General features: G+C 42.3%; 1 protein-coding gene across 1 annotated transcript in view; it reads left to right on the top strand.

Moving 5' to 3' along the window:
- Positions 1-5,314: 5,314 nt before the first annotated feature.
- Positions 5,315-12,851, top strand: part of LOC128366601 (NACHT, LRR and PYD domains-containing protein 12-like) — a gene marked incomplete at its 5' end in the record, with an annotated part of 148,874 nt that continues 141,337 nt past the window's right edge. The window contains 3 exons of the mRNA XM_053327339.1: positions 5,315-5,360; positions 5,643-7,476; positions 7,566-7,739. Of these exons, the coding sequence (XP_053183314.1) occupies positions 5,315-5,360; positions 5,643-7,476; positions 7,566-7,739 (2,054 nt within the window). The remainder of the gene's footprint in view (positions 5,361-5,642; positions 7,477-7,565; positions 7,740-12,851) is intronic.

Raw genomic sequence — 12,851 nt, 5'->3', positions numbered from 1 at the left:
TTGAACAGCTTTGATCAACTTGACTAAAGTTCATTTTTTAACTGTGTTCAAACTTCCATCTTACAACACTGAGACTGACTCTGTTTAACTGACGCACATTTAACACAGTTCATGTCTCTAGATGGACCAGAGCCAGCTGTAAGGGACCTTAGAGGCTGCTTAGGGCCCCTCAGCCTTCAGGGGCCCAAACTAACAGAACATGTGAACTATGTTTGAGTTTAACTGTTAAACTTCTGCCACAGTTTAAATATTTAAAGATAAATGTAAAGATTTAAAACACAGACTATTTTTCTCACTAACAAACTTAAATCCCAACAACACATTTTATTGTTTCAGGATATAACAAAGAACCAAATCTGGATATTAAAACCATTCTGAGGATTATAACAGATAACATGTAACCACTACTTGTAATGAAATAGGCTGTAAATAGTGCCAAGTAAATAGTACAGAAATATCTCACGCATAGGCCCTTTAGGAAGGATGATAAGAAACACATTCAATTAGAAAGAATGAATTTATTCCACACAGAAGAAAAATATATATATGAATCAAGATTACCCCTTGTGTGATATATTAGATATGACCAAATATAACAATAAAATAAAATAGACCAATTGAAATGCTGTATACCTGTTTTTTTCAGAGCTTTCCAAATATTAACTCTCTTGGCTCAGACTCTCTCTCTCACAGAGAGCAGTGGTGGTGATGATGATGATGAAGATCGTCTCCTTTCTCAGAAAACAACCATAAAAAACAACCTGCATACTGAACAAGTTCATTTAACTTCATGTCAAATTCTTTCTGGTTAGTGTGCAGATTAACTTTACAGCAATGTTCTAACCTTTTATCAGTCAAGGAAGGGAGGGAGGGAGGAAGGGAGAAAAGGAGGAAAGGAGGAAGGAAGAGATGAAGAAGGAAGGAAAGGAGGGAGGGATGAAGGATGGAAGGGACGATGGAAGAAGGGAGGAAACAAGGAAGGAGGGAGGAAGAAAGGAAAGGAGGAAGGACGGAAAGAGGAAAGAAAGAAGAGAGGAAGGAAGGAAGGAAAGAAGAAGGAGGAAGGGAGGAAAGAAGGAAGGACAGACGGAAGGAAGAAAAGAAGGAAGGAAGGGGGGAGGGAAGGAAGGACAGATGGAAGGAAGGAAGGAAGGAAGGAAGGACAGACAGAAAGAAAGAAGGAAGGGAGGAAAGAAGGAACAGTCTCTCACATCTCAACACATGACATATTTTTTCCAGTGTTTCTGTTTTAGTCACAGACTCGTTTCTCTCATCAGGTTTTTACAGCCACAGTCATGAAGTTAATATGAGTTAATATCTGTTATCTAGGAAGGAAGGAAGGAAGGAAGGAAGGAAGGAAGGACAGACAGCCACAGTCATGAAGTTAATATGAGTTAATATCTGTTTTTTTAAGCTGGAACTGAAAAAACACCTCCTTCATCCTCTGGTAAACTACAACATCCTGAACCAAGGTAAGTCTCTTCTGGACAACTTTAACATCACACTTCAACAAATAGAACAAGTGTTTCTCTCTTTTTCTCATTTTCACTGGTACATACATGAACTCTGTTTTCTCTCTTGTACTGCCCCCCCCCCCCCCCCCTCTCTACCATCTGCTGTAAGAACGGGCTCATTGTACAGGTGTTTACCGCCACCCTCTGGACTTTTAGTGAAACTGCAACAATAATATTTTTGGACATAATTGAACTACAACTGTAACTTTCCTATTTCTAATGTAATCAACTATAAACAAATGGACTTAAACAATAGTTTGAAGTCTGATTTAATTTATGGGGCTTAGACTATGTTTATTATACACAGTATTTATTATAAACAGTAATTACTATAACAACAATCTTATTCAGTTTCTTTCACTCAGTTTGATCCAAACAGCTGCTGGTTGTTTTCTTCATGTCATATTTTACTGCAGTGACGGTTAAAGATGAACACAGATGAATATGAGCCTGTTTGTGAATCAACAGTCTTTACTTACCAAACTTAAACATCTCATCTGTTAAATTATATTTGATCATTTTAGTAACATTGTAATGGAGTGGTTTCAACCTCAGGAGATTGGATGGAGGAAGGTATTTGGTCAGTGATTAATTTAGTGGATAGCAATGGCTGCATCTTGTCATATGAGAATATTCTTCCTTCCTTCCTTCCTCCCCTCCTTCCTTTCCTTCCATCTTCCTCCCTTCCTTCCTTCCTTCCATCCTTTCCTTCTTTTTTCCTCCCTTCCTTCCTTCCTTCCTTCCATCCTTCCTTCCTCCTGTCCTTCTTTCTTCCTCCCTTCCATTCTTCCTTCCTCCCCTCCTTCCTTCTTCCTTTCCTTCCATCTTCCTCCCTTCCTTCCTTCCTCCTTTCCTTCTTTTTTCCTCCCTTCCATTCTTCCTTCCTCCTTTCCTTCCTTCTTCCTTCCATCCATACATCCTTCCTTCTTCCTTCATTCCTCCTTCCTTCCTTCCTCCTTCCTTCCTCCCTTCCTTCTTCCATCCTTCCTTCCTCCCTTCCTAACATATTTAAATCAGCAACAGAAGCTATTCCCATCTCTTTCTTGTGTTTCATTAAAGAATGATCAGTGCAGCAAATAAACTTCTCATCATACAGCTGAGCATATTTATTCAGACTATATCAATGATCATTTATTATACTAACATTGTAATGTCTGAGCTGTGCATTAAAATGCTCCTTGATGTGAGATCATTGATTATTCCTGAATAACATTCAAACCTCCAGCCAAAAAATGACTCTTTCATACATTCCATTACATTTTAGTTTTACACAGATGTTCCCACACATCTAGCATACGCTCCCTAACCTGTCCTCCATATCCTGCACTCCCACGCTACGCCCATGTGATATCCTGCTCTTAGGTGTATTACTGCACATACTCTCTGCTCCTTAACTTTTTACCAGAATGAACCTTTTACAACATCACATAATTCCTCCTCTGTGGAATCTGGTTAATGCAGTTTCTTCAACATGTATCCACAGTGGAAATCTTACAGTAATGACTAACTGTGGCGCCATCTGGTGGTAGAATAAAGAATGACAGTGTGATAGACAGCAGTGTGTGTGTGATGTGCAGGTGGTTGTAATGAATGAGCATGTTGTTGTGTTTGTGTGAAGGTGTTTCTCTGCTATGGATCAGAGTGGGGACAGAGAGGAGGGAGTCCCTCCCTCTAAAAGCTCTGTGTGTGGGGAACATGACAGCCAGACCAAAGCTCAGAGGTGAGATGAGGATCTCTAACTGTCCATCACTGTTCTCCACTCACATCACTCCACCATCATTATACACACTCAAAGCTCTGTGTGTGTTGTGTTGAAGGACAGAGAAGCAGTCTTTGTCATGAAGTCATGAACCACTTCTCATTCTTTCTCTGTAGTGTTAAAAACATGAAGTACAGCACCACATCCTCAGATCTCAGTATGTTTTAGGGTTGATCTGATTGTCTGACTGCAGGTTTCTTCTTACTGATGTCACTGTGGTCCCACATTTCAGAGTTAATGTAATGAGCCCAGTGTTGTTAGTTCTGATAGAAATGAGACCAAACTCATAGCAGGAGGTCATGTTTGAGCAGACTGTGTCCTGGAAGATCAGAGATGCATCTGTGCTCTCTAAGCGAGTTAGCCAAGCTAACAATGTCAGTTTGTTGTAGCTGTGTGGATCAGTTTCTTACTGCAGGTTTATGTAGAAACACCTGATGTGTCGTAGCTGTCGTCCAACAAAACACACAATCTTCAGGATCAACACTGTAGTTACACTTGTTTTATCTCTTCTCTGTTTCCATCAGGATCCATCAGCAGAGACCAGATTCTCCTGAACCCAGCTGTGTGTCCATGAAGAGTGACCGCTCTAAGTGTCAACCTTATACCTTCAAACATGGACATCAGTCAGCTGATCAGAGGTCAGACTGTAAAATGTTTGTCTCTTATTATCCAACTCTAATAAAAAGAAGTTTGATTGAGTGAAGCAGTTTTTACACACAATGTCCTCATAAACACAAACACACACACCCTTACAAACACTTTTCTAGAAACCTCAAACTTTATGTGTATAACAGTTTTTAAACAGAGACAAGGCAGTTTCATTTATATAGAGCATTTCATACACAATGGCAACTCAATGTGCTTTACATAAAACATTTAACAGTAAGAACCAGAAACAAAAACTCCTTAAACATGCATGTATTCTGGACCTAAACCATTCAGTGATTTGTAGACCAGTAGCAGGGGGAGACTCCTCATGTTGGGCTGTTGGGGCTGGGGGAGACTCCTTGTGTTGGGTTGTTGGGGCTGGGGGAGACTCTTCATGTTGGGGTAAGGATGATGACGTTAAAGCCTCTCTCTGGATGTGCTGACTTTCATGGTCAGTCCTTATCTCAGGCGGTAGCAATTCTTCTCCAGTCCGTCTTATCTGTTGTTTTTGTCCGTTTACCTCCACATTGACTTGGAGTCGCTGAATTTTCGTCTCCAGTACTGCTATCTTCTGGAGAAGTTTGTGGTAATCATCCGTGGAAAAGGGAGGCATCTTGCTGCTAATTAGCTTAGCTTAACTGAGCTCCTCAATCCCAGTCAAGTGAAGGCTTGTGCTGCTGATAGGCCACGCTCACTAAGTAAAAGAGTTTAAATAATAGTAGTAGCCTCCAGATACTTCCATAAATTAAGCTCCCAGTGATATAGAAGTATCCAGGACCCGCTTTCCATAACTTTTGGAGCAAAAGGATTTCAATGGGAAAAAAAGGAAGTAAAGCGGAGAGCAAAGAGCAAAGCAGGAAGCACTCGGGTACAAAGTCTTTACAGAGACAAATGATCAGAGGTCAGACAGAACAGCCAAGTGTTTTACATGGATCCACTGTGATAGAACACAACACCTTTAACACTGAGTGTCATTATTTATTCTGAGACTTCATCTTTTCTTCACAGAGTTCATCAGCAGAGCTCAGAGGTTCTCAGTGGTCAGTCTGTCCAGCAGCATCAAACACAGCTGGACTCCATATTTATGGTGTGTAAATGTAAAGCACAGCTACTACTGCTAACTACAACAGCCACAGACTAAATACTAAACTACCATTCTTGGCCTAACAGTCTCCATGCTTACCAGTTACATTTACATTTGATTCTGTTCCAGCTGCTGGAGGAGAACCTCAGCAGGTTTGTGAAGAACGAGCTGAAGAAGATGCAGAAGGCTCTGAGTCCAGATTACCCAGAATGCTTAGAGAGTCAGAGTGAGGATGAGGAGGTGTTGGAAGGTGAGGAGGAAGAGCAGAGGAGGAGCAGCAGAGAGGCATTTGCGAAGATCACAGTGCACTTCCTGAGGAGAATGAAGCAGGAGGAGCTGGCTGAGCGTCTGCAGAGCAGTAAGAGGATTTTAACAGATTTAACATGATGGAGAGGAAATGGAGGCAACATGGGAGAGGTTTATATTTCAAACTCTGCTGTTAATATGATGCACACATCTGCATCAGATCTATGAATTGTTCTGAGCTGAAAACGGTCAGAAACTGTTTGTCCACAACTGATGAGCTGAATAGATTTCATAGTGGAGCAAAATATAAACATCTGCAGTTTAATGTTTACATTCTACCAATTTACTGTAGAATCATCTGATTGATTTCATTTGTTGTTTGTTCATTCAGGAACATTTGCTGCAAAGTGTCGACGTAAACTCAAGTCTAACCTGCAGAAGAAGTTCCAGTGTCTGTTTGAGGGGATCGCTAAAGCAGGAAACCCAACCCTTCTGAATCAGATCTACACACCGCTCTACATCACAGAGGGAGGGACTGCAGAGGTCAATGATGAACATGAGGTCAGACAGATTGAAACAGCATCCAGGAAATCAGTCAGACCAGAAACAACAATCAGACAAGAAGACATCTTTAAAGCCTCACCTGGAAGAGATGAACCAATCAGAACAGTGATGACAAAGGGGGTGGCTGGCATTGGGAAAACAGTCTTAACACAGAAGTTCACTCTGGACTGGGCTGAAGACAAAGCCAACCAGAACATACACTTCACATTTCCATTCACTTTCAGAGAGCTGAATGGGCTGAAAGAGAAAAAGTACAGCTTGGTGGAACTTGTTCATCACTTCTTTACTGAAAGTGAAGAAGCAGGAATCTGCAGGTTTGAAGAGTTCCAGGTTGTGTTCATCTTTGACGGTCTGGATGAGTGTCGACTTCCTCTGGACTTCCACAACACTGAGATCCTGACTGATGTTACAGAGTCCACCTCAGTGGATGTGCTTCTGACAAACCTCATCAGGGGGAAACTGCTTCCCTCTGCTCGCCTCTGGATAACCACACGACCTGCAGCAGCCAATCAGATCCCTCCTGAGTGTGTCGGTATGGTGACAGAGGTCAGAGGGTTCACTGACCCACAGAAGGAGGAGTACTTCAGGAAGAGATTCAGAGATGGGGAGCAGGCCAACACCATCATCTCCCACATCAAGACATCACGAAGCCTCCACATCATGTGCCACATCCCAGTCTTCTGCTGGATCACTGCTACAGTTCTGGAGGATGTGTTGAAAAGCAGAGAGGGAGGAGAGCTGCCCAAGACCCTGACTGAGATGTACATCCACTTCCTGGTGCTTCAGGCCAAACTGAAGAACATCAAGTATGATGGAGGAGCTGAGACAGATCCACACTGGAGTCCAGAGAATAGGAAGATGATTGAGTCTCTGGGAAAACTGGCTTTTGAGCAGCTGCAGAAAGGCAACCTGATCTTCTATGAATCAGACCTGACGGAGTGTGGCATTGATATCAGAGCAGCCTCAGTGTGCTCAGGAGTGTTCACACAGGTCTTTAAAGAGGAGAGAGGGCTGTACCAGGACAAGGTGTTCTGCTTTGTACATCTGAGTTTTCAGGAGTTTCTGGCTGCTCTTCATGTCCATCTGACATTCACCAAGTCTGGAGTCAATCTGCTGGCAGACGAACAAAAAACATCGCAGACATCCTGGTGGTGGTTTGAAGTGATAACATCATGGTGGTCTAAATTGTTTGGAGGCAAATCAACACGTTTCTACCAGAGAGCTGTGGACGAGGCCTTAAAGAGTCCAAATGGACACCTGGACTTGTTCCTCCGCTTTCTCCTGGGTCTTTCACTGCAGACCAATCAGACTCTCCTACGAGGTCTGCTGACACAGACAGGAAGTAGCTCACAGTCCAATCAGGAAACAGTCGAGTACATCAAGAAGAAAATCAGTGAGAATGTGTCTGCAGAGAGAAGCATCAATCTGTTCCACTGTCTGAATGAACTGAATGATCATTCTTTAGAGGAAGAGATCCAACAGTACCTGAGATCAGGAAGTCTCTCTGCAGTTAAACTGTCTCCTGCTCAGTGGTCAGCTCTGGTCTTCATCTTACTGTCATCAGAAAAAGATCTGGACGTGTTTGACCTGAAGAAATACTCTGCTTCAGAGGAGGTTCTTCTGAGGCTGCTGGAAGTGGTCAAAGCTTCAAGTAAAGCCTTGTAAGTGGATATAGGAACAATTCAAATAGTTTTTTTATTTTAAATATGATAAATTAAACATTTTATTTTTGTTACTAATCTTTTTTCAGGCTGAGTGACTGTAACCTCTCAGAGAAAAGCTGTGCAGCTCTGTCCTCAGTTCTCAGCTCCCAGTCCTCTAGTCTGAGAGAGCTGGACTTTAGTGGCAACAACCTGCAGGATTCAGGAGTTAAGCAGCTTTCTGCTGGACTGGAGAGTCCACACTGTACACTGGTAATTCTCAGGTCAGAATACAGATATTTCATCTTGCCGTAGGTTCAAGTTAATGCATTTTTTGAACAATTGTAACATTTTTCTGCAACTCTGAGTTATCTTTATATTCTGAATTCCAGTCTGTCAGGATGTCTGATCACAGAGGAAGGCTGTGCTTCTCTGGCCTCAGCTCTGTGGTCCAACCCCTCCCATCTGAGAGATCTGGACCTGAGTAACAACAACCTGCAGGATTCAGGAGTCAAGCAGCTTTCTGCTGGACTGGAGAGTCCACACTGTACACTGCAAGCTCTCAGGTCAGGATAAAACATGTATATTCATTGTCTTGAACAATGACAATAAAGCTGATTCTGAGACTTTTTATACAGTTGATACGGTTGCTTTTTTACATTCGAATAAATGTCAATTGTTCTACACAACATCTGTAGGATTCTGGTACGTATATGACCAAACACATTGTGTTATCAAACTTTCATATTTCCAGGCTGTCAGGATGTCTGATCACAGAGGAAGGCTGTGCTTCTCTGGCCTCAGCTCTGAGCTCCAATCCATCCCCTCTAAAAGAGCTGGACCTGAGTGACAACAACCTGCAGGATTCAGGAGTCAAGCAGCTTTCTGCTGGACTGGAGAGTCCACACTGTTCACTGCAAGCTCTCAGGTCAGGATAAAACATGTATATTCATTGTCTTGAGCAATGACAATAAAGCTGATTCTGAGACTTTTTATACAGTTGATACGGTTGCGGTTTTACATTTGAATAAATGTCAATTGTTCTACACAACATCTGTAGGATTCTGGTACGTATATGACCAAACACATTGTGTTATCAAACTTTTATATTTCCAGGCTGTCAGGATGTCTGATCACAGAAGAAGGCTGTGCTTCTCTGGCCTCAGCTCTGAGCTCCAACCCCTCCCATCTGAGAGATCTGGACCTGAGTAACAATAACCTGCAGGATTCAGAATTGAAGCAGCTTTCTGCTGGACTGGAGGATCCACACTGGAGACTGGACACTCTCAGGTATGGACAGACAGGTGGACATTTGTGTTGTAGTCAAGACCACCTAACCCAAAACCATTCCTGTAATCATAATCATGTGGCTCAACATTTACATTATTCCTTGGCTAAAAAGAAAAGCATTACGTAGGAATGTTAGTAAAATACAAACGGCTGTACAGTAGGGCTGTGTGATATGATGATATACAGTCACCAGCCACTTCATTAGGTAAACCTGAATAATCTAATTCAGTCCAGTACAACAGCTCTGTTATAAATTATTCCAGGTATTGTTAACATTGTCAAAAATGCATTAATTCTACTATATGTTTATTACTCAGGTCATACTAAGTGGTGGTGTACTGGGGTGCATTATATTGACTTGTGTTCCTAATATTTTGCCCCTCTCGTGTATGTTAATAGAGTGTACAAAATATTATGAACACCATTTAATATAATGCACTGTAATATACCACCATCACCTACTATGACCTCAGTAATAAACATAATGTAGAATTATCACATTTTTGACAATGTTAACAAAAACTGAAAATGTCACAAAGTGGCTCAATACATGTGACAAAGAGGGGAGACAAGTCAGGATTTAAGTGCCAAATTGAAATGTTTTATTGTAACTTAAACAACTATCTACAAAAAGCATGAGGTGTGGAGAATAGCGGCATCAGTGGTGAATGTAATGTGTGGATGAGTGAGACATTTGTGTGCTGCTGTTAAATGCAAAAGAAAAAGTAAAAACAAACCCAGAACCTGTAGCAGCTTGGAGCCTAGGAGAGAGAAAATGAGACCAGGCTGGCATTTATCACCTTGGTAGAGGCCTAGCCAGGTGTCAGCAACTTGGCCTAACGACCCTGCCTGACTTCCCACTCCTGCAGGAAGTGATCAACTGCATCATGGTGGGCATAAAGGGAGGGGTCGTAACACCCCCCTCCATAAGAACGACGTTCCACCTCGTGTTATTCATCGAACAATTAACACTATACAAACAGCCATGGTTAATACATTGCCAATAACTGACGAGCAGTACTGCACTCCTTCCAAGCTGCATCCTCCAGCACATCCCTCCATCCTCACCAACCCAGCAGCCTTGGTACCAGAAGAGTATTCTAAGGGAATGAAGAGCCGAGAGATGAGCATGGAAATGAGAAACAGTATGCAAAGGAATAGAATAAGGGTCCACAGGTACCCGAGACAATTCATCCGCAATTACATTGTTAGTTCCCGTAATGTGTCAGATGTCTGTTGTATGGCTGAAGGAACAGCGACCACTTCATTAGCCTCTGATTAGGGTTTTGCAGTGACTTCAAAAAGGTCAGGGGGTTATGGTCAGTGAAAACTGTCGGTGGAAAATGCTGCAGAGCCCAAACAAGTGCCAAAGCTTCCTTTTCAATCACTGAATAGTTGTATTGGTGCTTGTTAAATTTTCATGAGAAGAAGCTGACGGGATAGTCTACCCCCTCCGCATTCTCCTGCAACAGGATGGCCCAACACCCACATTGCTGGCATCTACATGAAGCTGAAAGGGCTGATCAAATCTTGGTGCTGCCAACACTGGGACTGAACACAGCAAGGCTTTTACACTGTCAAATGCATTTTGACATGTTGAAGACGTGATCACGTGAAAACGTATCAGCTCTTTCTTGGTGGTGGGGAGGGGGGCTTTTGCACTGCCATGACCTTGTCCTCCACTGGTCGAATCTGGTCTTGACCCACCACCTTCCCAAGATAGTTCACAGTGGCTCTGGCAAACTCACACTTGGCAAGATTTACTATCAAGTTGGCCCAGACCAACCTGTCAAAGAGAGCACCAATATGCTGGACACGTTCTTTCCAGGTGTCAGAATACACCACATCATCGAGGTACACTGCACAACCGTCCTGTCCTGAAACAACCTGATTCATTAATCGTTGAAATGTTGCAGGAGCATTCCTCAAACCAAATGGCATTACGATTTACGAATACAAGCCAGAAGCAGTTATGAAGGCTGAAATATCCCTTGCCCTTTTGGTTAGCGGGACTTGCCAGGACCAAATTTGCTCACAAATGTGGCTGAACCTACCAGATCAATACAATCTTCCATACGAGGAAGTGGATACAGATCAGGTTTAGTGAGACTGTTCACCTCACGATAGTCAGTGCAAGGCCTCAAACTAACATCTGCCTTTTTAACTAGGAGGCATGGGAGGCCCAGTTTGATGAACAAGGCTCAGCAATGCCATTATCCAGCATGTACTGTACTTCAGCCTCCAACTGTCTCCTCTTCTCTTCTGACACACGATAAAAGCGCTCCAACATCTAAGTAGTGCTCAATTAAGTGTGTTTGGGTTGGGGTATCAGAAAACAGTGATAAATAGCCGTTAATTAGTTTAGTCAACTCCTCACATTTAACCACATATAAGTGCCTGACAAGGATATCCAGATCTTGTAATGTCTCTGAATTTTCCTGAGTCTAGCAAGTCCGATACCAAGTAAAAATGTGGTAGATTCCGAGACAAGACCCTAAAGATATTGCCTCAAGACTAAGACTACGAGTACTACAACACTGGTGGACACTCTCAGGTACGGACAGACAGATGGACACTCAGACAGTGTTAAAGTTAAGTAATGACTAACTGTGGCGCCATCTGGTGGTGGAATAAATAATGACAGGATGTTAGACAGCAGCGCAGACCTGTGTGATGTGCAGCTGGTTGTAATGAATGAGCATGTTGTTGTGTTTGTGTGAAGGTGTTTCTCTGCTATGGATCAGAGTGAGGACAGAGAGGAGGGAGTCCCTCCCTCTAAAAGCTCTCTGTGTGGGGAACATGACAGCCAGACCAAAGCTCAGAGGTGAGATGAGGATCTCTAACTGTCCATCACTGTTCTCCACTCACATCACTCCACCATCATTATTCACACTCAAAGCTCTGTGTGTGTTGTGTTGAAGGACAGAGAAGCAGCACAGACCAGACTCTGCTGGACCTGGACCTGGACCTGGACCTGGACCTGGACCTGGACCTGGACCTGGACCTGGACCTGGACTTGAACTTGGACCTGAACCTGACGGGTCTATGGATGCTGATCAGAGGTCAGAATATGGAATATTTTGTCTGTTTCTCTCCATTTCTCCTGAGAAGAGGTGTGATGTCTTTGTCATAATCACTTCATTGATTCTTCCATCTGTTATTTTATTATTGATGTATTTACTGTTTATTATAAAGAAGTTCACTTGTATCATGAACTTTATTTAGAACTTTCTAACTTGTGGTTGTTTCTTCTTATTGTGTCTTTCAACTATTATTATTATTATATGTTCAAACCAAATGAATGAACACATGGAATAATTACAGTCAAATGTTTTGCTGTCTTATAGCTGCATTTATTCTCTGATCACTTCAAAAATGCTCCTTTTGTCTCCTTTTGATATTGAAGTGATGACTGGCTCTATCCTCAGGACAACATGCAGAGATCAATATTTAATCTAGTGATTTATCATGTGGGAGGACATATTTGTTCATCACATCTTCTTCTTCAGGTCTTTTCCTCTCAGACTTCAGTGAAAGAATCCAGCAGACAGTTGAGACAGATGAGTTTCAGCCTGTTTCTGTGTCACTCTGACAAACTGAGGAACACTGCTTCATGTTGAACAGCAGTTAGGACTCATGTTGGATAGAAAATCATTCTGACTGTGTTTCTTCCTCCAGGGTGGACCATGGTGGAGAGCACAGGTTAAAACCTGGTCTGAAGAAGTGTAAGTGTGGATTGAATTTGATTCATGACAACTAAACAGCACACAGTCAGTTTCTCTTTAAATACAAAGTTGGTCTTTGTGGTATTTATTCATTAAAACATTACTGACAAAATGTGTCATCATGAAACTTTATAGAAATGAACAACAGATCAGAAGTTAAACAGAGAATAAATCCATCAGGTGTGTCAGATGATAAACTGCTGCTGTGTTGTTTCTTCTTCTCTTCATCAGATTTCTGTGAACTCACACTGGACACAAACACAGTACACAGAAACCTCAAACTGTCTGACAACAACAGGAAGGTGACACATGTGAGAGAGTATCAGTCATATCCTGAGCATCCAGACAGATTTGACTACTACCGTCAGCTGCTGTGTAGTA

Source organism: Scomber japonicus, chromosome 10, assembly GCF_027409825.1.
Source record: "Scomber japonicus isolate fScoJap1 chromosome 10, fScoJap1.pri, whole genome shotgun sequence".
In the NCBI taxonomy this organism is placed as follows: Eukaryota; Metazoa; Chordata; class Actinopteri; order Scombriformes; family Scombridae; genus Scomber; species Scomber japonicus.
Note: the sequence above shows the minus strand (reverse complement) of the source record. Positions and strands in the feature narration are given on the sequence as shown.